Here is a 23,338-nt window from a genome sequence, read left to right on the forward strand (position 1 = left end):
ACAGCCAAACACTGGCCCTGCTCAGAGAGGGAAGTGCCTCCGCCCCTGGGAGACAGGCTCCAGGACTGGGGTTCCGGCAAGACTGGGGAAGGAGAGAGGAGCCATTCCTCCCCAGGTGTCCTCGGCATCCCCCCTGAAATTTTAGGGTGGGAGAGTGGGGAAAAGGGGCGGCTTCTCCCACGAATGAAACAGCGGCTTGCTTGGTCACTGCGCTTGCAGGGCGTCAGCGTGTCTCAAAAAGGCAGCCCCAAACCTTGGTTTGGATGTAGGGATGCTGCCTTGCGGACCTTCATCCCTCGGAGGAACCTAGGCCGGGCCCTTAGGAGTGGAAGTGGGGAGAAACAGACGGGGACCCCTCTGCTGGGCCTCTGCGCTTGTTGCCCAGGCCAAGTCTCTGGGCAGTTTGGAAGGTTGTGGCTCCCCATGAATTCTGGATGTCCAGCTTCCGTCCCCCCACTAAACTGGTTGCCAGGGTCCAGCACCCTGCTGGGCGTAGGAGAGGTGCCCTGAGGGCTTATGGTTCGACCTTTCCTCCTCACTTTTGGCAGGACTGGAGGGCACGGGTGCAGCGGAGAGGATGCAAAGCCTTCCCTGGTACTCTCAGTTTCTACCTCCGTCCCAACCTCCGTCCCGGTCTCAGTCTGCCTCTTTGTCCCTCTCCCTGAGGTTGTCTTGGTCCCAACGTGTTCTGGTCCTTTCTCGGCCTGCGAGAGGGCACACTGGGGGCAGACTCGGAGATAAGCGCGGCGGTTGGGCAAGGAGCCCAAACCCTTTGGAGGCCTGCGCTTGCACAAGGAGTGGCCGGGGCCCCGCGGAGGGAACCGGCCGGGCGGGGCGGGGCTGGGCCCGTCGAGGGAGGGCAGAGGGGAGGCGGGGCCGGCGCGGCGGGACCCGGAGCCTCGGACGCGCGGCGGGCACCCGCGAGCGGACGGCGGCCGCGTAGTGAGGTGAGGACCCCCGCGCCCCCCGGGTCCCTGCTTCCCAGACTCCTCCCCATCACCTTCTCGAGGGCCTTCGTGGGCTCCCAGGGTCCCCTCCCCGCCACGACCCGCCCCTCCCTCCTGCTGCCCGGCCTCTGCCCCATCCCTCCTCGCCCCCTCCCTCGTCGCAGCCTGCGCTGCCTGCCACTGCCCGCCCCGCCCCCGCCGCTCCTGTTCCGCGAGCACCTCGGCTCCCAGTCCCGTGCTCTCGAGCCCGGCCTGAGTCACCGGGAAACCAGGTCCTGAGTCAGGGCCCGAGGGTCAGCACGCGGGCCCTGGCTTGGGAATGAGGCCCAACTGGAGAGAGGCAGAAGGAGGCCCGCACTGATGCTGGAACGGAGAGGGCGTCCTGGTCACCGACAGAGCATAAGAGCAACAGGGAGAGAGCCTAGGCCGAGGAGGAAGACAGAAACCCAGGCTCAGAGGCAGACAGAGACACAGATACAACTCAAGATCTGGTTAGAATTGGAGACTGAGTCAGGGACAAGCTTAATGACAGAGAGCAAAACAGGGTGGGACAAGGAGAGGGACAAAGAAGGATTGAGAGGTTGAGATGGAGTGAGGCAGGGACAGGGACAAGGCAGAGATAAAACTCAGGGGCCACAGAATTAGAGACAGGTCTATGAAATAGACCGGGGTCAGGGTCAGGCTGGCGGAAGGGGGACAGAGCAGAGACCTGAGCCCAAGGGAATGGGCAGCGAAAACGCAAGCTCAGAAAAGGAAGGCTTGGAGAAAGCAGAGGTGAGGGGATGGCATTTCACACTGCTGAACTGCTGCAGGGCATGTGCACACACATGTGAACAGCATGTGAACATGCTGCTGGTGGGTGCTTCTGGAGTACCCCGACCTCTGGTCCCTCATCTCTCTGGCCTGGTTCTCCGCCCCCATCCTTATTCTTCAATTAGCCTCCACCCAGGGCTGGGACCCCACACATTAGGACTGGTTAGGGCTCTCTGGGCGGCCTGACCAAGGCAGGCAGGATGTGGAGGCGGCCAGGGCTGGAGGGACAGGAAGGAAGTCTGAGCAGAGACAATAGGTGGAAGGGGAGGAGGGACTGGGAACAACCAGGATTAGGATGGCAGGCCTGTATACCTCGGCTCTGGAAACAAGAGGGAGCGGGGTCTGCACCTCCTTCCTCCTACCTAGGCTGCCCCTCTCCCCACCTTAGTCCACAGCTGATCTGGCCACATCATTGGCCCCTCTTCTGCATCTCCCAATCCCACTCTGCTCCACAGCATTCTAGCATTCTGTCCCATGCTTATTCAGTTGGATGTGCAGTCAGGCAGGAGCAGAGCTTTGACCCAGACCCAGGGTGGGCAGGAGCTGAGGGGCCAACTCTAGCACTGACTTGCTGTGAACCTGGGGCAAGCCCCTTCCCCTCTCTGGGCCTCAGTTTCCTTAACTTCAAATGAAGTCCCTTCCCTAAGTAGAGAGCCATTGCTGTTGTTCTGGGATAGATCTACTTCCAGATCGCAGGCCTGTCAGCATCTTTCTTTGGAGGAAGATTGGAGGCTGGTGCTCACTGTCCAGGCCTCAGACCTTGGGGCAGGGAGGGGGATTCTCAGCCTGAGCCCTCCCTTCACCCTGCCCCTCCCCCCAGCAATGGCCTGAGCCCCCATGGCTGCCCCTCAGGACCTGGACATCGCTGTGTGGCTGGCCACGGTGCACCTGGAGCAGTATGCAGACACGTTCCGACGGCATGGCCTGGCTACAGCAGGTGCAGCCCGGGGCCTGGGCCACGAGGAGCTGAAGCAGTTGGGCATCAGCGCCACAGGGCACCGGAAACGCATTCTGCGCCTGCTGCAGACAGGCACCGAAGAGGGCTCCCTGGATCCCAAATCAGATAGTGCCATGGAACCATCCTCCAGCCCAGCCCCCCAAACCCAGCCCCCTAAACCCGTGCCGAAGCCCAGGACCGTGTTTGGTGGACTCAGTGGCCCTGCCACCACTCAGAGACCTGGGCTGAGCCCAGTCCTCGGGGAACCAGGAGTGTCCAGGAGCCCAGAGCCCAGCCCAAGGCCCCCTCCTCTCCCCACTTCCTCCACTGAGCAGTCTTCAGCCCTAAATACTGTGGAGATGATGCCTAATTCCATCTACTTCGGCCTGGACCTAAGAGGCAGGGCACAGGCAGCTCAGGAAAAGTGAGTGGGGTTGGCTCCCTAGGGACTGATGCTGGGGGGAGTGGGGAGGAGGGCATGAATTGGACAGAGGTGGAGGCGGGGAGCAGGGCATGAAGGCTTGTCTTCCTCCTCTCTCCCTAAGTAACCAATAGACCTTTCCCTTCAGGGCCCCAGACAGCTCCCAAACCACTGCCCCCACCCCTGCCCTCAGGCCCACAGCAGGCACAGGTAACTGGATTATCACGGGTTGGGGGAGAGGGATAGTGCCCTCAGGACCTCATACACTCCCAGCAATCTCCTCTTCCCTGTGCATTCCCCTCTCCTCCTGCCAGTGCACATAATGGATCCTGGTTGTCTGTACTATGGTGTCCAACCTGTGGGGACTCCAGGGGCCCCCGACAGAAGAGAGGGCAGAGGTGTTTGTCAGGACACGGCTGAACACAGGTGAGTACTAAACAGGGAAGTGGTGGGAGGGAGGAGCAGGTGAGTCGGTGGTGGCCGTGCATCCAGTTATTCAACAAACGTGCATTGAGTATTCACCAGCCAGGCACTCAAGATACAGGATGAGTATCACAGACCCAGTGCCACCGTCAGGCAGCTTGTGACTCAGTGGGACAGACTGGGAATAAAACAAGTAGACAAACCAATGGTCATATAATAGAAAATTGGGAGAAGTGCTTTTCTTTCTTTCTTTTCTTTTTTTTTTTTTTTTTTTCTTTTGAGATGGAGTCTTGCTCTGTCGCCCAGATTGGAGTGCAATGGCACAATCGGCTCACTGCAACCTCCGCCTCCTGGGTTTAAACAATTATACTGTCTCAGGCTCCTGAGTAGCTGGGATTACAGGTGCATGCCACCACGCCTGGCTAATTTTTGTATTTTTAGTAGAGATGGAGTTTCGCCATGTTGGCCTGGCTGGTCTCGAACTCCTGACCTTAGGTGATCCTCCCGCCTTGGCCTCCCAAAGTGCTGGCATTACAGGCGTGAGCCACCATGCCCAACTAGGAGAAGTGTTTTTCGTTTTTTCATTCAACAAATATTTATTGAGCAACTGTCATATACCAGATGTAGATGCTTGGGATAGATTAGTGTACACAGAAATCCCTGCCCTTGTGGGGAGACAGTCCATTAACAATAAACATAATACATTAAATATTATAGAATGTTTAAAAGGTATTAAGTGCCATGGAAAAAATAGAGCAGGGTAAGAGGGCTGGGAGGTTGGCTGGGCACGGTGGCTCATACCTGTAATCCCAGAACTTTGGGAGCCTGAGGCGGGCAGATCACCTGAGGTCAGGAGTTTGAGACCAGCCTGGCCAACAGGATGAAACCCCATCTCTACTAAAAATACAAAAATTAGCCAGGCTCAGTGTTGGACGCCTGTAATCCCAGCTAGTTAGGAGGTTGAGGCAGGAGAATTGGTTGAACCCGGGAGGCAGACGTAGCAGTGACTCAGGAAAAAAAAATAAATGAGGGCTGGGGGCACTGCAAGTTTTCATTTACAGTTAGCAGAGTGTTAAGAAGATGGCATTTGATCAAAAACTTGAAGGAAAGGAGGTGAAGGAGTTAGCCATGAAGATAACTGGGGAAAGAGTGTCCCAGGTAGGGCGAGTGACTCGAACAGAGGCCTCAAGGCGGGTGTGTGCCCAAGGGGATCCAGGAGCAGTGAGGAGGCCAGGGCATCTTGGCTGGGGCAGGTGGGCCACGGTGGGAGGAATGGCAGGAGATGAAGTCAGAGAGGTAAAAGAGGCTAGATAAGGGCCGGGCACAGTGGCTCACGCCTGTAATTCCAGCACTTTGGGAGGCCAAGGTGGGTGGATCACCCGAGGTCAGGAGTTCGAGAGCAGCCTAGCCAACATGGTAAATCTCGTCTCTACTAAAAATACAAAAAAATAGCCAGGTGTAGTGGTGGGCGTCTGTAGTCCCAGCTACTCAGGAGGCTGAGGCAGGAGAATGGCGGGAACCCGGGAGGTGGAACATGCAGTGAGCCAAGGTCATGCCACTGCACTCCAGCCTGGGTGACAGAGTGAGACTCTGTCTCAAAAAAAAAAAAAAAAAAAAAAAATAGGAAAAATAGCTGGGAGTGGTGGCGCACACCTGTAGTCGCAGCTACTAGAGAGGCTGAAGCAGGACAATCACTTGAACCAGGGAGGTGGAGGTTGCAGTCAATCAAGATCATGCCACTGCCCTCCAGCCTGGACAACAGAGTGAGACCCTGTTTTTGTTTTTGTTTTTTAAAAAACCAACAAAACAAAAACAAGAGGCCAGATAAGGCAGGAGCTTGTAGGGACTTTGGCTTTTATTCTAAGTGAAATGGGAAGCCATTGAGAGGTTTTGACTTTATAAATGGATCCCCCTGGTTGCTGTGTTGGGAGTGGTCTGTAGGGGGCAAAAGGAGAGGCAGAGAGACCAGTGGGGAGGTTTTTGTAGTAATGTAGGTGAGAGACCTCAGAGTACAGTGATAGTAGCAGAGATGATGAAAAGTGGCTTTATTTTGAAGGCAAACTGTCAGATTAACTTGGGGTATGAGAAAAAAAGAGCAGTCAAGAATGACTTGGAGGGCTTCCGTCTGAGCTGGTGCTGACCAGTATGGTAGCCATTAGCCACACGTGACTACTGGGCCTATGAAATGTGGCTAGTCTCCATTGAGATGCATAATAAATGTAAAACACCTGCTAGATTTCAAAGACTTAATATGAGAAAAAGCAATACTGGGTGAATATAATAAATATAAATTATCTCATGTTTATATTTTATGTTGATTACAGAATTTTTATGTTGATTTCATACTAAAATGTTAATGTTTAGGATATATTGGGTTAAATAAAATATATTATTAAAATTAATGTCACCTGTTTCTTTTAATTTTTTTAAACGTGGCTACTGAAAAGTTTAAAATTACATACTTGGTTTGCATTGACTTCTGCTGGATAGCACTGTTCTGAGCACCTGAAAGTTCCTGGAGCTGCCATGGTCTGAGATGGGGAAGACTGGGCTAAGACAGGTGGGAGGTGAGGGTAGATCAGGAGTGCAGTTCTAGATGTGTTGAATTTGAGGTGTAAGTTATACCTCCAAGAAGAGGTGAAGAATAGACCACCAGGTAGACAAGTCTAGAGTCTGGGGAGAGGTCAGAGCTGGAGACCTAAACTTGGGAGTTGTCAGCACTTAGATGGGTGCATAGAGCTGTGAGTGAGTGCAGATAGAGAAGAGGACCAAGATCAAAGCCCTCATGCACTCCCATATCTAGAGGTTTGGGAGAAGAGGAAGAATCTGCAAAATGGACAGAAGAGAAATAGACAGCAAATAAAAGGCCAGGAGAATATGATGTCACAGGAGCAAAGTGAAGAAAATGGAGGAGAAGAAGGGAGAGGCCAACTGTGTCCTACGCTTTCTGAGGGGTCTGCTACTGAGTATGATGGGACTTAGAACTGACCCTTGGAATTGGAGGTCACTGGGGATCTTGACAAGTACAGTCTCAGAGTGATGGGGTGAAAGCCCGGTCAGAGTGGGTTTTAAGAAAGAATAGAAAAGTATAGACAGTGTCTTTTGAGGAATTTTTCTGCAAAGAAGAGCAGAGAGTTGGAATGATTGTTGTTAGAGGAAGTAGAGTCAAGAGAAGAGTTTTTATGTTGTTGTTTTTGAGACGGAGTCTTGCTCTGTGGCCCAGGTTGGAGTGCAGTGGCACGATCTCGGCTCACCACAACCTCTGCCTTCTGGGTTCAAGTGATTCTCCTGCCTCAGCCTCCTGAGTAGCTGGGACTACAGGCATGTGCCACCACGCCCAGCTAATTTTTGTACTTTTAGTAGAGACAGGGTTTTTCACCATGTTGGCCAGGATGGTCTTGATCTCTTGACCTCGTGATCCGCCTGCCTTGGCCTCCCAAAGTGCTGGGATTACAGGCATGAGATACCGTACCCGTCCAAGAAGAGTTTTTTACGGGATGCAATGTTATGTAGGTTTGTAGGTGAATAGGAATGATCTGGTAGGGAGGGACAGTTATGTACGGGAGAGGAGAGTGAGGGATGTCTAGAGTGATTGTGTGGGTGAGAGGAATAGGCTTAAGTGCACAGAGGAGGGTCTGGCTTTAGACATGGGTGTTTATTATAGTCACAGGAGGAAGGCAGAATATGTGCGTGAAATTGGGTAAACATGGCACTGGGAGTCTGTGGGGGTTCTTATCTGATTACTTCAATTTCTCAGTGAAGTAGGAAACAGGCTGCAGTAGCGGTTCTCAACGTTAGCTGGGGAACTTTTAAAACTACAAGTGCCTGGGCCCTCTCCCAGAGATTCACATTTACGTGTCTGGTGTGGAGCCCATGTACTGATATTTTTTAACGTTTCCCAAGTTATTTTGTGCTGTTGAGGTTGAGAACCCCTGGAAAGTGATAGAGAATAATAGAGGAATCCACTCAGATTAGTTAAGGGAGGCATCTCTGAGAAGATGACATAAGCAGAGACCTGAAGGATGAGGAAAAGCAGCCCAGAGAAGCATGGAAGGAGGTAAGTTCTAGGTAGAGGGAAGAGTGTGTGCAAAGGCTCTGAAACACGGAGGAGAATGTGGCTGTAAGCAAGGGCCAGGGCAACACAGGATGCAGTCAGGGGAGTGTCTGTGGGCCTCAGTGCTCAGTGTACAAGTTCTTGCAGCCCATTGGAATTTGGGTTTAACCTAAGTGCAAATGGGACGTTATTAAAGTCTTCCTGCAAGGGAGTAAAATGGTCTCATCTGCATTTGTAAAAGAGCAGTTTGGTGCCTGTGGGAGAATGAGTGTGGGAGGGAGGGCAAGAGTGAAAGCAGGTGACCAGTTAGGGAATTTGTATCACCCTAGTGAGAGTTGATAGGAACTTGGTGCTTGGTCCAGGGAGAGGTCAAGAACATTTTGGAGAAAGAGTCAAGACATATTGATTAGCCATGGGCAACCATGACAGGGAGCCATCTACACAGCCCTTCCCCGTCTTTTCCATCCGAGTCATATTAATGGCACAGAAGATGGACTGAAATTTTCCCAATAAAAATTCCAAGTATGCTCAGGAAAGCAGCTCCATGCCAATCTTAAGGGTTTTGAACCTCCCTATTCCCCTGTTTGAAAAGCAGATCCAGACTGGGCACAGTGGCTCACGCCTGTAACCCCAGCAGTTTGGGAGGCCAAGGTGGGAGGATCACTTGAGCCCAGGAGTTTGAGACCAGCCTGGGCAACATAGCGAGATCTCATCTCTACTAAAAATAAAAATTAAAAAATTAGCCAGGTGTGGTGGCCAGCACATGCCTGTAGTCCCAGCTACTCAGGGTGGGAGGATCCCTTGAGCCCAGAAGTTCAAGGTTGCAGTGAGCCATGATTGCACCACTGTGCTCAGCCTGGGCAGCAGAGAGAGAGAGACACCCTGTCTCAAAAGAGGCTGGGCATGGTAGCTCACGCCTGTTATCCCAACATTTTGGGAGGCCAAGGTGGGCGAATCACCTGAGGTCAGGAATTTTTGACCAGCCTGACCAACATCAAGAAACCCCATCTCTACTAAAAATACAAAATTAGCTGGGCGTGGTAGCGTATTCTTGTAATCCCAGCTACTCAGGAGGCTGAGGCAGGAGAATGGCTTGAACCCGAGAGGCAGAGGTTGCAGTGAGCCGAGATCGCACCATTGCACTCCAGCCTCGGCAACAAGAGCAAAGCTCCATCTCAAAAAGAAAAAGAAAAAAAGAAAAGCAAAGCAGATCAAGTACCTGCCAGGCATTCTATTCTTAGGTGATGTGAGTAGGATGGAGAAGGTACAAAGAGAGTGTCCAGGGTACTTGTCTAATGTGTGTCCCTCCCTGTGTTGGCCCCCATAAGGCTCAGCAGGCAGGATCTGGAGGCACGGGAGGATGCTGGCTATGCCAGCCTTGAGCTACCTGGAGACTCCACTCTTTTATCACCCACCCTGGAAACAGAGGAGACCAGTGATGACCTCATTTCACCCTATGCCAGCTTTTCCTTCATGGCAGACCGCCCCACGCCCCTGCTCAGTGGCTGGCTAGACAAGCTCTCCCCTCAGGGGTGGGTACTGGGAGGGGAAGGGAGGGAGAAGAGAGAGGCTGGGAGGTGGTTGCACGGGAAAGTGCCCCCAGACCCTATGATCCCGCTAACCCCATGCAACCTCAAACAGTGATCTTGGCTTCTTCCTTCCTCAGAAACTATGTCTTCCAGAGACGCTTTGTGCAGTTCAACGGGAGGAGTCTGATGTACTTTGGCAGTGACAAGGTGGGGGGCTAGGAGATGTGACATGGAGATGAGGGAGAGGGACGGCTGAGAGGGGCTCAGAATTGGAAGGAGGGAAGTCCATGGTGTATGTGGTGGGGGGGGGGCAGTGACTGCATGACTCATATCAGCATTTAAAGTAGCTGGCTTAGCAGTTGTACCCACTGCTCGTGGATTGAATGCCAATCTCATAAAATCTGGGGCAGGACCCAGGGGTTGGCACACATGGTTCAGTTCCTGTCCTCATGGGTCATTGAGCTCTCTCTCTGCAGGACCCCTTCCCTAAGGGTGTGATACCTTTGACTGCCATTGAGATGACCCGCAGCAGCAAGGACAACAAGTTCCAGGTCATCACCGGCCAGAGGGTGTTCGTGTTCCGCACAGAGAGCGAGGGTGAGGGCCACAGCTCCCTGAGTCAGGGCAGGAGGGAGGGAGGCTGTGTGCGCAATAGCCACTGACCTGCTTCTCCATCCCCACCAGCTCAGCGGGACACGTGGTGCTCCACACTGCAGTCCTGTCTGAAGGAGCAGCGCCTCCTGGGCCACCCCCGGCTCCCCCAGCCACCCCGACCCCTCCGCACAGGCATGCTGGAGCTGCGTGGACACAAGGCCAAGGTGTTTGCTGCCTTGAGCCCTGGAGAGCTGGCACTGTACAAGAGTGAGCAGGTGAGGAGAGCTGGGTGAGGGCTGAGGGGCCTGAACTAGTCTCTTCTGGTACCTCACAATGCCCACCCCCTGACCCCACCAGGCCTTCTCTCTGGGCATCGGGATCTGCTTCATCGAACTGCAGGGCTGCAGCGTCCGGGAGACCAAGAGTCGAAGCTTCGACCTGCTCACACCCCATCGCTGCTTCAGGTGGGGCCTGGGCCAGTGGAAGGCAAGGCTGGGAGACTTTTGCGGGAGGCACAAGGGTGCAGAGGACTGGAGGCCTCCTCAGTAGGACGTCAGAGGGTGTGCACGGATGGTAGTCCAGTGAGCTGGGTCAAGATGTCAGAAGGGTCTGGGCTGCCCCAGGTGTGGCCTGTGGTGGCTCCTGCAGCAAAGGCCAGGGGGATGGGACATGGTGGGTAGGTCCATGCCCATGGACTGGCTGTCAACCCCTCAGCTTCACAGCCGAGTCTGGGGGTGCTCGGCAGAGCTGGGCGGCCGCTCTGCAGGAAGCAGTAACCGAGACCCTGTCTGACTACGAGGTGGCTGAGAAGATCTGGTCTAATCGGGCCAACCGGCATTGTGCAGACTGTGGGTCCTCCCGCCCAGACTGGGCCGCTGTCAATTTGGGGGTGGTCATCTGCAAGCAGTGTGCAGGTGAGGACTGGCCTCAAGCCTATGTGGGGAACAGGAGGTCTGGGACTAGAGGGCTCAGGGTACCCATGCCCCATGCCCCTCACACCCTCACACAGGTCAGCACCGGGCCCTGGGTTCCGGGATCTCCAAGGTGCAGAGCCTGAAGCTGGACACGAGTGTCTGGAGTAATGAGATAGTGCAGGTGAGGGGCAGAAGAGGGAGAAAGAGGGAGGGGTAGAAGGGAGCATCCAGAAGCAGGCCTTGGGCCAGCCTGGGGACAGGAATGGAACATCTGAGGACTCTTGAGTTCCTGTCACCTGCCTTTGCCCCTTGTCATCCCACAGTTGTTCATTGTCCTGGGAAATGATCGTGCCAACCGCTTCTGGGCAGGGACCCTACCCCCAGGTGAGGGACTGCATCCAGATGCGACCCCTGGCCCCCGGGGTGAGTTCATCTCCCGAAAGTACCGGCTGGGTCTCTTCCGGAAGCCCCACCCTCAGTACCCAGATCATAGCCAGCTTCTCCAGGTAGGAGGGACAGAGCGGGGTTGATCTGGGGTGGGGGGGGGGGGGGGGTGTCAGGAAACACTCTCTGGAGTTGGAATGCCTAGACTTGGGTGGTGGGGACTGTTTTGGGTGATCATACGACTGTCCCCAGTGCTCTGTTTGGCATTTGGGGGCTGACAGAGGCCCTTCCCTCCCTGCAGGCACTGTGTGCAGCTGTGGCAGGACCCAACCTGCTGAAGAACATGACCCAGCTCCTCTGTGTTGAGGCCTTCGAGGGCGAGGAGCCGTGGTCTCCGTCAGCCCTTGATGGCAGCTGCCCTGGCCTCGTGCCCCCAGGTCATCCCCCAAGTGCCTCCTCTCTCCCCCACAGGAATTCTCAGACCCAACCTATGATTCACTTCTTCCAAGGGGCCCCAATTAGCTGATCACAGTGGCCCAGCCTGGGATCCTCAGGGCCCATCTCCTGATGTCATGCGATAGCTGATGATGGTTGTGGCTGGGGAGGGTCTGGGTGTTCCAGGTGCTAGTGCTGGTCCACCCCAGACAGGGCCAATCCATAGGTCAGGGCTAGTCTCCCTGGAGACAGTCTGATCTCTCAAAGAAGTGATCAGCTTAGTGACACTCATCTCCATTGGTCAGGCCAGTGGGGCTGAGACCCTTACAGGATGTCACATGCCCTGAGGTGCCCACCCAGAGCTAACAGCCTGGTTGGCTGGCTGGTGGGGAGAGGCAGTGGGCAGGGGCTGGGCCAGAAGCCTCCCCATCTCGTTACCCCCTGCCTCTCTGTTTTGCAATCTGGGTAGTGAGGGATCCAGCTCCATTGGGCTGTACTTGGCTGTGCTGCCAGTGGAGTCAGGTCCCACTGGCTTTCTCCATTTCATCCCTTCCCCAGAGGGGGTCAGGTGATCCCATTGCACTTGGTTGACCTGCTTCCCCTTCCCCTTGCAGACCCCTCCCCTGGTGTGTACAATGAGGTGGTGGTGCCTGCTACTTACAGTGGCTTCCTGTACTGTGGTCCCGTCACCAACAAAGCTGGACCCTCACCCCCTCGCAGGGGCCGGGATGGTGAGGGGGAGCCAAGGGATGGGAGGATACAGGGACAGAAAGTGGATAGGTGTGAGTGTACCGCAGAGGGACAAAGAGGAGAGGGCTGGGATGGGAAAGTGGGGCCATGCCTGGGAATAGGTTGGGGTCCTGGGGGTGAGAGAGAGACCATGCCAGGTGGCAGCATTGAGTGATAGTTAAGAGCATCTGTTCTGAAGTCAGACTGGGTCAAATCCCAGCTCCGCTACTTCCTACCTATGTGTCTTGGGCGAGCTACTGAAACTGACCCTCAGTTTCCCCATCTGCAAAACAGGACTGAGTATAACACCTCATAGGGTTATTGTGAAGATTTCATGGGATCACATATGGGCAAAGGGCTTGACACAGAATAAATATCTGGTAAATGGGAACTATGACAGTGGGGGCAGAGGTCTGCTGCCCCTGACTATCTCCCTCCTCCTTAGCTCCCCCCCGCCTATGGTGTGTGCTGGGAGCAGCTCTGGAAATGTTTGCATCAGAAAACAGCCCTGAACCCCTCAGCCTCATACAGCCCCAGGATATTGTATGTCTGGGTGTGAGCCCCCCACCCACTGACCCAGGTGACCTTGACAGGTAATAGCCCTCCTGTGCTCACTGAGCTTCCCCTTTTCTCTTCCCAACCTCTAGCCTGACAGCCCCCTCATTGGTCCCATTCTCCTCCCTGACCTCATCTTCTCTCTAGGTTCCCCTTTTCCTTTGAGCTCATCCTCACTGGGGGGAGGATCCAGCATTTTGGCACAGATGGAGCTGACAGTCTGGAGGCCTGGACTAGTGCTGTGGGCAAGGTGAGACAGGAGAGCGCCCTCTGCAGCATCTCGTGCTTTCCTTGTCCCCATGTGCTCCCATCTTCTCTCTTATTTCTACAGCCACTTCTTCCACTAACAGCTAAGGGTGACTGAGCACATATTCTGTGCCAGGCCCTGTGTTAAGCACTGCCCACTCGATATCTCATTTAATTTTCACAACCACCCTCAGAGGTAAGGTTTTACGTATAAGGAAAGTAAATTTTAGAGTTTATGAATTCACTTGGTCAAGGTCACAGATCTAGGAGGCAGCAGAGCACAGGACTAAAATTCAGGCCTCTGTCTGCAAAGCTCATGGCCCAAACCTTGCTGTGCCAATGCCTCCTCCCATGAAGAAGCTGGCTCTGATTCCCACTACCTACCCTCTGCTCCAGTTTTCCAGCAAGCCCAGAGGCAAAGCTACCTTCATATTTCCCAGCTTGTCCATTCTTAGATAAGCCAATATCTCCCTCCTGTATGCCATTGCCAGAACTGAAAGTTCAGGCCCTAGAGTCAGACATCCTGGGATTGGAGTCTCACAGCTCTTAGCCTTGTGAGCTTTTCCACATCTGTAGAGTGGGCGTAAAAGGCGCACCCCCTAGGGTTGAGGATTAAATGACATTTGAGGCCCACACACAGCAAGCCCTCAGTATGTGGGCGTTGAAATAATAATGATGGTAGTGATGATGACGATGATGACGACAATCTCTCCCATCCTAAGACAGCTTTTCCCTAAGATCTGTTCCATCTTCAACTTTTCACCCTGGTGCCTTCCTTTCCCTCCTGACAGTGCGTCAGAAAGTCGTGTGCAGCCTGCAGTTCCCCTTTGACCCCTTGCAGCTGCCCTCCTCTGCCCATGCCCTTCTGAACTGCTACCCAGCAGGTCACCAGTGCCTTCTCATTTCCAAAGGCCAAGGCTGCCTCCCAGCCTCACCAGGTCATCTCTGCAGCATCTGGCACTCCTGTATGGGAAATGCTCCACTGCTCTGGCTTTTGACCCCCTTCTCCCAGGCCTCCTACAACTCCTCACACTAACACATTGTCTCTATATCTTTTCAAGGCTCTTTCGTGGCCCTCCCAACCAGGTTTAAGTCTCCTCTCATTATTATCTACATTTCCAAAAAGCTATCCTTTAAGGCAGTGCTACCCGGAGGGTGCTGTGAAGACTGTCACACCATACTAGCCCATGTGTTATGGTCCATGACAGGATAAGCACAGAACTTGAGAGTAAGCATTTAGAATATTTTATAGCAATTTGACATAGTAATTTTATATGTTGAATCTAATTATTTTAAAAAAAGGGCTTGGGCCAGGCGTGGTGGCTCACACTTGTAAATCCCAGCACTTTGGGAGGCTGAGGCGGGAGGATTGCTTGAGCCCAGGAGTTTGAGAGGAGCCTGGGACCCCGTCTCTGCAAAAAATAAAAGAATTAGCCAAGCATGGTGGTGCTCACCTGTAGTCCCAGCTACTGGGGAGGCTGAGTTGGGAGGATCGCTTGAGCCCTGGAAGTTGAGCCTACAGTGAGCTGTGATCATACCACTGCCCTTCATATAGGTAAGTGAGGCCCGTCTAAAAAAAAAAGAAGGGGTCGGGTTGTGTTCTTTGTTTTTTCATCCAGATTTTCTAGCAATTCACTTTTATTATTATTATTATTATTTTCTTTTTGAGATGGAGTTTCGCTCTTGTCTCCCAGGCTGGAGTGCAGTGACGAGATCCTGGCTTGCTGCAACCTCTGCCTCCCGGGTTCAAGCGATTCTTGTGCCTCAGCCTCCTGAGTAGCTGCGACTATAGGTGCACATGACCACGCCCAGCTAATTTTTGTATTTTTGGTAGAGATGGGGTTTCACCATGTTGGTCAGGCTGGTCTCGAACTCCTGACCTCAGGTGATCCGCCTGCCTCGGCCTCCCAAAGTGCTGGGATTACAGGCTTGAGCCACCGCGCCTGGCCACTTTTATTATTTTTAATGAAAATACAGTATTGGCCGGGCGTGGTGGCTCATGCCTGTAATCCCAACACTTTGGGCGGCTGAGGCAGGCGGATCACCTGAGGTCAGGAGTTTGAGAACAGCCAGGCCAACATGGTGAAACCCTGTCTCTACTAAAAATACAAAAAATTAGCCAGACGTGGTGGGCACCTGCAGTCCCAGCTATTTGGGAGGCTTAGGCAGGAGAACCTCTTGAACCCGGGAGGTGGAGGTTGCAGTGAGCCGAGATCATGCCACTCTACTCCACCCTGGGAGAGAGGAGTGAAACTTCATTTCAATGAAAAAAAAAAAAAAAAAAAAAAAAAAAGAAAGTACGGTATTGGTTAGTGACAGCTTGGGACTTTAAGAGAGAAAAAGGAAAAAAAGGTCTGGTCCTTTACTGCAATTTACTGCAGGTAGTTTGAGAAGCACTGCTTTGCAGTCGACCTCAAACATCCTTTCCTCTATGAAGCTTCTCCCCAGCCCCCTAGGGTGGTGGGATTTCCCAGGGCATCATGAGTCTTCAGGTGTAGCATTTTTGGCTATAAAGAATGAGTATGCCTTTTTGGCTGGGCGCAGTGGCTCCTGTCTGTAATCCCAGCACTTTGGGAGGCCAAGGTGGGCGTCTGAGACCAGCCTGAGCAACATGGCAAAACCGTATCTTTACAAAAAAAGTAAAATAGCCAGGTGTGATGGCATGTTCCTGTAGTCCCAGCTACTCAGGAGGTTGAGGTGGGAAGATCACCTGAGCTGGGGGAGGTTGAGGCTGCAGTGAGCCATGATCACAGCACTGCACAAGAATGAGTATTCTTTCTTACACCCACACCTCAATTAAGGGCACAAGGCTGCCACACAGTGGTCTTCTTTATGTTGAGGAGAGCAAACTGAATTGAATTGGATTTCTTTCCTGTCTTTCTCCATCCATCTCATGTCTCCTCCTTGGCTGTCTCCTTTGTTCTCTCCAATCCTTTTTCATTCCTGTTTTTCTTCTGCTTTCTCTTTGTGTTTCTCTCTGCTTTTCCCTACCCCGGTCACTCTCATTTCTCTCCCCTGTTCCTTGTCTCTTCCCCCATCCCCCTTTCTCCTGTCCTCCCCTGCCTCTACAGTGGTTCTCCCCGCTGAGCTGCCACCAGCTGCTGGGTCCCGGGTTGCTGCGGCTGGGCCGCCTATGGCTGCGGTCCCCCTCCCACACAGCCCCGGCCCCTGGTGTCTGGCTGTCAGGGTTCGGCCTCCTTCGTGGTGACCACCTCTTCCTGTGCTCAGCACCGGGCCCCGGCCCCCCAGCCCCTGAGGACATGGTGCATCTGCGGAGGCTACAGGAGATCAGTAAGCGGGGAGGTTTGCGGGGACAGGGATGAAGGGTGGCCATGGGGGTGCATAGGAGCAGACCTTTATTATTTGGGGGTTCTTACGGGAAACAGCAGAACATGGTGGCTTCAGGTACAAGCTCTGAAGGGAAACTGCCCAGCTTTACACCCCACCTTCATCACTTCCTAGCTGTATATCCCTGGACAAGTTATTTATCCTTGCTGTGCCTTAGTTTCCTCATCTTTAAAATGGGTACAATAGTAACATCTTCCTCAGAGGGTTGTAGTGAGGTTCAAATAGGGTAATGCATCTAGAACATGTATCACAGAGCCTGACAAACATTTTTTAAGTGCTCAATAAATGTTATTATTATTATTTATTTATTTTTATTTTTTTGGAGACAGAGTCACGCTCTATCCCCCAGGCTGGAGTGCAAGGGCATGATCTTAATTCCTCAACTCACTGCAACCTCCACCTCCCAGGTTCAAGTGATTCTCATGCCTCAGCCCCCCAAGTAGCTAGGATTACAGGCACCTGCCACCACGCCCAGCTAATTTTTGTATTTTTAGTAGGGAAGGGGTTTCACCATGTTGCCCAGGCTGGTCTCGAACTCCTGACCTCAGGTGATCTACCCACCTTGGCCTCCCAAAGTCCTGGGATTACAGGAGTGAGCCACCACGCCCAGCCTATAAATGTTATTATTTGGAGTCACTTGCTGGTTGGGTCCTGGGAGAGGGGACTGGGTACCCTCGCTGCTTTCCTTTCTCCTAAAAGAGGAACAATGTAAGATAATATTTTAGGACTTTGGAAACAAGACACCTGGGTTTGTGCTTAGTCTTGTCATTTTATAGCAAGTGATCTGGGGCAAGTTACTTAAACTTTCTGAGCTTAATGTGTCACCTATAAAATGGGAATAATAGTACATAACTCATAGGATTCAACTGAACGTTTTTTGTAATGCTCCTAGCCTGGCATCTATGCAAGTTAAACATTTAATAAATAGTAGTCTCTATGATGAAGATGATAATCATGAAAATGTCCACTGATTCTCCTCCCAGGTGTGGTTTCTGCAGCTGACACCCCAGACAAGAAAGAGTATTTGGTCCTGGTGGAGACAGGAAGGTAAATTGCCCCTGCCCTTGACCTGGGGCTCCCCTTCCTGGAGCCGAGCCCACACTCTGCAACCTGGCCTGCTGGACCATTGCCCACTTCCTCAAAGTTTCTTCCCTTGCTCCAAGATGATTTGGGTTGGGTGTTGCTGCCCTCTGCTGGTAGCTCTGGGAAGTCTGGTCCCCATGCATCTGGGCCTGTCAGAGGAGCTGGCTCTGATTCAAGCCTCTCTGGTCTCAGGACCCTGTATCTGCAAGGAGAGAGCCGACTGGACTTCACGGCATGGAACACAGCCATTGGGGGCGCGGCTGGTGGGGGCGGCACAGGGCTGCAGGAGCAGCAGATGAGCCGGGGTGACATCCCCATCATCGTGGATGCCTGCATCAGTTTCGTTACCCAGCATGGTGAGTAGGCACTGGCTGATACTGAGCCAATGGGGGTGGGGAGTGGGGGGATGAGGAGGTGGATAACGTGAGCACAGCCAGGGTGGAACATGAGCACGGCCTGGAAAAGCTTTGCCTCCAGAAACTGCAACTGGACCCCAGCTGGTCATATGACTCTTGGCAGGCTGCTTTGCTTTTCTGAACAATTCCATCATCTGTAAAATGGGGCCAACGGTCCTCATTTTCCAGGATAATTGTGACAGTGAGACAATGCTTGTCAAGCCTTGAGTGCAGGGCCTGGCATGTAATAAGTGTTCAGAAGTTTCATCGAGTGTGGAGTAGGGGAGGAGCACTGAAAATGTGACTGAGGACACAGAGCAAACAGTGAGCAGCTGTGGGGTGAGAGCTGAGCTGTGCAGCACATTCCCAGAAGTTGTAAGCAGAATTATTCTGTGTGGGAGGTTTTCTAGGCTTAAATGGTCAGCTGTGCAAATGGCCCCCATAATTCTTCGTGAGTTTTTGTTTGTTTGTTTGTTTGAGATGAAGTCTTGTTGTGTCGCCCAAGCTGGAGTGCAGTGGCATGATCTCGGCTCACTGCAACGTCCGCCTTTTGGGTTCAAGCAATTCTCCTGCCTCAGCCTCCAAAGTAGTTGGGATTACAGGTGTGCCCCACCACACCTGATAATTTTTATGTTTTTAGTAGAGATGGGTTTCACCATGTTGGCCAGGCTGGTCTCAAACTCCTGACCTCAGGTGATCCACCTCGGCCTCCCAAAGTGCTGGAATTACAGGCGTGAGTCACCACACCTGGTCCTTTGATTTTTATCCAGTCTAAATAAGGACCAAAAAGAATCTTTTCCTCCTGTGAACCCTCTTTAGAAGGCTGGACTCTTAAGAAGGAAAATTCACAGAAAACTAAGGTGGGCAGTACAGTCATCACTCAATATCCACAGAGGATTTGTTCCAGGACCCCTGTGGATACCAAAATCCATGGATGCTCCCTCACATAAAATGGCATAGTATTTATCTGCATATAACCTAGGCATATCTTCCTGTATACTTTAAATCATTCCTAGATCATTTATAATACCTAATACAATGCAAGTGCTGTGGAAATAGTTGTTATGCTGTATTGTTTTTATTTGTATTTTGTTGTTGTTATATTGTTATCTCGGGGTTTTTTTTTTTCCAAATATTTTTGATGTTGGTTGAATCTGCAGTTGTGGAGCCCATGGATACAGAGGGCTGACTGTAAGGAAAAAAACAGCACCTCCACAAACCTACAAATAATTGTTACTAGTCATGGGAAATGGATAGTCAGTGGCTAATAACATTTTCCATGCCTCGGCAGTGGCCTTGTTCAGTGACCTCCCCCACTCGCTACATCCTTATCCTCTTCTCAGCCTGTCTCGTGTTCAAAGAAGGAAATAAATCAGAGGCCCAGTGAGAAAGCCCTGAAGGAATATGGGGCTGGACATGGTGGGTCAAGCCTGTAATCCCAGCAGTTTGGAAACCCGAGGCAGGTGGATCACCTGAGGTCAGGATTTCGAGACCAGCCAGGCCAACATGGTGAAACCCCGTTTCTATTAAAATACAAAAATTAGCCGGCCATGGTGGCAGATGCCTGTAATCCCAGCTACCCGGGAGCCTGAGGCAGGAGAATCGCTGTGAGCTGAGGTTGCAGTGAGCTGAGGTTGCAGTGAGCTGAGATGGCACCACTTTACTCCACCATGGGTGAAAGAGCAAAACTCCGTCTCAAAAAAAAAAGAAAGAATCTGGGTATTCATCCCCTCCCCTCCAAGGTTCCTGCACCACCACTGTTTAGTCAGCATACATTGGTTGAGCTGCTACCATGTGTCAGACAGTGGGAATATGGCAGTAAGCAGGGAGGGTCCTAGGAAGCTTATTTATTACCCATCTCTTGGGTAATAAATAAGAAAACAAATATAGTCTGTTCTTGTTATTTGTGGTAGTTATGTTCTAAGTCACTGCAAACATTTAATTAGTGAATACTAAATCACTGCCCCAGGGGAAATACAGGGTTAACTTCCTGCTAGCCTGTGGTTACAATAACATTTTAGTCAACTGATCAATATGTATCCTTGTTGTATGTGTTTTTCTGTGTAAAGAGACCTTATTTCATATATATTGTTTGATTTGTTAACACTGAACAGCCAACAGCACTGTAACTCATGCCTGAAGGAAGCTAATCTAACACATGTATTTTCTCTGTAAGGCATGTCACAGCTTTCTCACACGTAGAAACACTAGACAGCATTTCAGCACTATACTTGGGCCATTTTAAACAGTGAAATCACCAACAGAAAGCACAAAAATATGGCTCTAAATATACCATTAAAAGGATACACTTGTTTAGAGTGAGAACATGCACATTGGGGAGGGGACTTAAATTTTTCTTCACTCTGTTCATAAATGATGATGAAAATGCCAGAAATATTGATTTTGGGGTTACAAATAAATTTTAGCAAATAGGAGAATGTGCAGATATGGAATCCACAGATAATGAGGATGGACTATAAAGTGATTTCAGAGAGTGCTATTTAAAAATAAAAGTGGTGAGGAAATACAGTGTCGTGGGGGTTGTTACATGTGACAGTGAGGTCAGAGAAGGACTTTCTGAGACCTGAGAATGAAGACCATGGAGAAATAGAGCTCCTCCTCTCTGAATCCATGCCCCCATCATCCACATACCACATAGGGAGGCCACGGATGGGCCATGGTGGGTGGTGGTGGCCTTTGCACCATGGTGAGCAGAGATGGCTGGCTCTCCTTAGGGCTCCGGCTGGAAGGTGTATACCGGAAAGGGGGCGCTCGTGCCCGCAGCCTGAAACTCCTGGCTGAGTTCCGTCGGGATGCCCGGTCGGTGAAGCTCCGACCAGGGGAGCATTTTGTGGAGGATGTCACTGACACACTCAAACGCTTCTTTCGTGAGCTCGATGACCCTGTGACCTCTGCACGGTTGCTGCCTCGCTGGAGGGAGGCTGCCGGTATTCCTAAGATCCCTGAGAACCAAGGCCCAACTGGGATCTCTGCCTTCCCCCACCAGAATCCATGGTTTGGCAGCCCTCCTCCCCATCACTTCCCACCCTGGGGGAATCATCCAGAGACTTGACTCAGGGGGAGGTGGGAAGGGGGCAGAGACACATCCATCCTGTGTTGTGTCTAAAAATCCCTCCCTCCATACCAGCTGCTACTCTTTCTTCCTGGGTCCTCCCCAACCCTCCTCCATTCCATCCCCAGAGCTGCCCCAGAAGAATCAGCGCCTGGAGAAATATAAAGATGTGATTGGCTGCCTGCCGCGGGTCAACCGCCGCACACTGGCCACCCTCATTGGGCATCTCTATCGGTCAGTATTGCCAGACCCTCTGCAGGACCCTTCCTCACCTCAATCTGACCCTGCACTTTCATTCATTCATTCATTCATTCATTCATTCATTCATTCATTCCACAAACAGTTGTTAAGTGAAGGTATCATAGCATCAAGGTTCAGAGAATGGATTTGGGGGATCAGGCAGACCTAGGCTTTAATCTGGTGCCATCATTCTAGCTGTGTGACTTTGGGTAAATTACTTGTACCTCAATTTCTTCATTTCTAAAAGGAAGTAATGGATGATGTAATGAATCATATCCACCTCATAGGTTATGAGAGAGTTAAATGAAGGCTGGGCGCATGGTATCTCACACCTGTAATCGCAACACTTTGGGAAACTGAGGTGGGCGGATCACCTGAGGCCAGGAGTTCAAGACCAGCCTGGCCAACATAGTGAAACCCAGCCTCTACTAAAAATACAAAAATTAGCCCTGCGTGGTGGTGCATACCTGTAATCCCAGCTACTCAGGAAGCTGAGGCACGAGAATCAGTTGAGCCCGGGAGGTGGAGGTTGCAGTGAGCCAAGATTGTACCACTTCACTCCAGCCTGGGTGACAGAGACCCTGTCTCAAAAAAAAAAAAAAAAGTCAAAATTCATTAAATTCTTAGTACAGTACATGCCAGTACATCTGGCATGTCATAAGCCTTCAGAAATGGTTAGCAATCAATATTATTTTGTTTTATTATGTGATGTCAGGGAAAACAGTAGATATAAGAAACACAAAAATGAATAAGATACACATCTATCTTTACCAATCTGTTAGGGAGACAGGTCTTTGAGCAATTCTGGGGAGAAACCCTTTCTGTATTGCACTGATTATACTATATTACAGGGGCCAGGTGTGGTGGCTCACACCTGTAATCCCAACACGTTGGGAGGCCAAGGCAGGAGGATCATTTGAGCCCAGGAGTTGGAGACCAGCCTGGGTAACATAGTGAGACATCCCATCTCTACAAAAGATAAAAATAAATAAATAATAAAAACATACTATATCATAGGGATTGGTCAACTACAGGCCCATGGGGCCAAATCCAGCTTATTGCCTATGTTTATAAATAAAGTTTTGTACATAAAATGTAAAGCCACACCCATTCAGGTATACATTTTCTATAGCTCCTTTCATGCTGCAGCAACAGAGCTGAGGAGTTGCAACAGAGACTGTCTGGCCTGCAAGCCTAAAATGTCTACTATCTGTCCCTTTACATAAAAAGTTTGCTGATTCTTGCCTTATCTGTCTCCCCTAGACTGGGAGCTCCTTGATGCCAATATTGTCTTACTACTGTATCCCAAGCACTTAGCCCAGGCATACAATAGGGATTCAATAAGTGTTTGCTGAATGAATGGCTACATTGATGAAGACCCTGGCACCCCTCTGCAGGGTGCAGAAATGTGCGGCTCTAAACCAGATGTGCACGCGGAACCTGGCTCTGCTGTTTGCGCCCAGCGTGTTCCAGACGGATGGGCGGGGGGAACACGAGGTTCGGGTGCTGCAGGAGCTCATCGACGGCTACATCTCTGTCTTTGATGTAAGACTTTCCTGACCTCTAACTCAAAACCCCTTTCCCCTACCCTCACAAGACCCAGAGACTCTGGATCCTGCTCACCCCAACAAGCTGCCAGCCCACTGGTGTGCCAGCCCTCTGGTGGCCCACTACACCAGGAACCACCTCCCAGAAGCCTGGGCCTTTTTCTCCCACAACCTCACTTCCAACATCCTCACACCCTTGGTTCTTAGCTCTTCTGGCCTCCAGCCCTCTTAAACAGGTCCTCCTTGGCCTTGAGATCTGCCCTGCAGATCCTCTTCCAGCACCCCAACACTCTCTTTTGGCTCTTTCACAGATCGATTCTGACCAGGTAGCTCAGATTGACTTGGAGGTCAGTCTTATCACCACCTGGAAGGATGTGCAGGTAACTCGTCCTGACCTTAGTCTCCTGAATGCTGCAGGAGGAGACATCAGGACAGGAAGCTGACTTTCTGCCCAGCTGAGGAAGTTTCCTTTCCAGCCTGTCCTTCTGGACACTAGCACTCAGCTCTCTGGGAGAATCCAATGAGAGAAGTGCTTTGGGGAGTGGGGTTTGGTTAGGGTTTGCTCCATTTGTTCCATCATGAGGATTCTTCCTGGTGATAATCTTGGCACTGGATAGTTTGTTTTGGTTTTCTGTGGGAGCATCAAGTGAGACCTTACTACTAAGTGTAAG

General features: G+C 51.6%; 1 protein-coding gene across 3 annotated transcripts in view; it reads left to right on the plus strand.

Moving 5' to 3' along the window:
- The first annotated feature begins 864 nt into the window (after positions 1-864).
- The window catches only part of ARAP3 (ArfGAP with RhoGAP domain, ankyrin repeat and PH domain 3), a 28,219-nt gene continuing 5,745 nt past the window's right edge, over positions 865-23,338 (plus strand). For 2 of the 3 annotated variants that reach the window (XM_023193031.2, XM_023193032.2), the window contains exons 1-23: positions 865-947; positions 2,581-3,121; positions 3,267-3,328; positions 3,433-3,544; positions 8,924-9,127; positions 9,262-9,331; positions 9,601-9,721; positions 9,809-9,993; positions 10,076-10,182; positions 10,433-10,632; positions 10,728-10,813; positions 10,956-11,138; positions 11,318-11,453; positions 12,066-12,182; positions 12,626-12,773; positions 12,883-12,985; positions 16,053-16,272; positions 17,313-17,376; positions 17,605-17,768; positions 20,543-20,755; positions 21,009-21,114; positions 22,518-22,665; positions 22,979-23,047. In XM_023193031.2, the coding sequence (XP_023048799.2) occupies positions 2,598-3,121; positions 3,267-3,328; positions 3,433-3,544; positions 8,924-9,127; positions 9,262-9,331; positions 9,601-9,721; positions 9,809-9,993; positions 10,076-10,182; positions 10,433-10,632; positions 10,728-10,813; positions 10,956-11,138; positions 11,318-11,453; positions 12,066-12,182; positions 12,626-12,773; positions 12,883-12,985; positions 16,053-16,272; positions 17,313-17,376; positions 17,605-17,768; positions 20,543-20,755; positions 21,009-21,114; positions 22,518-22,665; positions 22,979-23,047 (3,342 nt within the window). In that variant the 5' untranslated portion in view covers positions 865-947; positions 2,581-2,597. The remainder of the gene's footprint in view (positions 948-2,580; positions 3,122-3,266; positions 3,329-3,432; positions 3,545-8,923; positions 9,128-9,261; positions 9,332-9,600; positions 9,722-9,808; positions 9,994-10,075; positions 10,183-10,432; positions 10,633-10,727; positions 10,814-10,955; positions 11,139-11,317; positions 11,454-12,065; positions 12,183-12,625; positions 12,774-12,882; positions 12,986-16,052; positions 16,273-17,312; positions 17,377-17,604; positions 17,769-20,542; positions 20,756-21,008; positions 21,115-22,517; positions 22,666-22,978; positions 23,048-23,338) is intronic. The other variant, XM_023193033.2, reaches the window with a different exon arrangement.

The sequence above is a fragment of the Piliocolobus tephrosceles genome, chromosome 4 (genome assembly GCF_002776525.5).
Source record: "Piliocolobus tephrosceles isolate RC106 chromosome 4, ASM277652v3, whole genome shotgun sequence".
Taxonomy (NCBI): Eukaryota; Metazoa; Chordata; class Mammalia; order Primates; family Cercopithecidae; genus Piliocolobus; species Piliocolobus tephrosceles.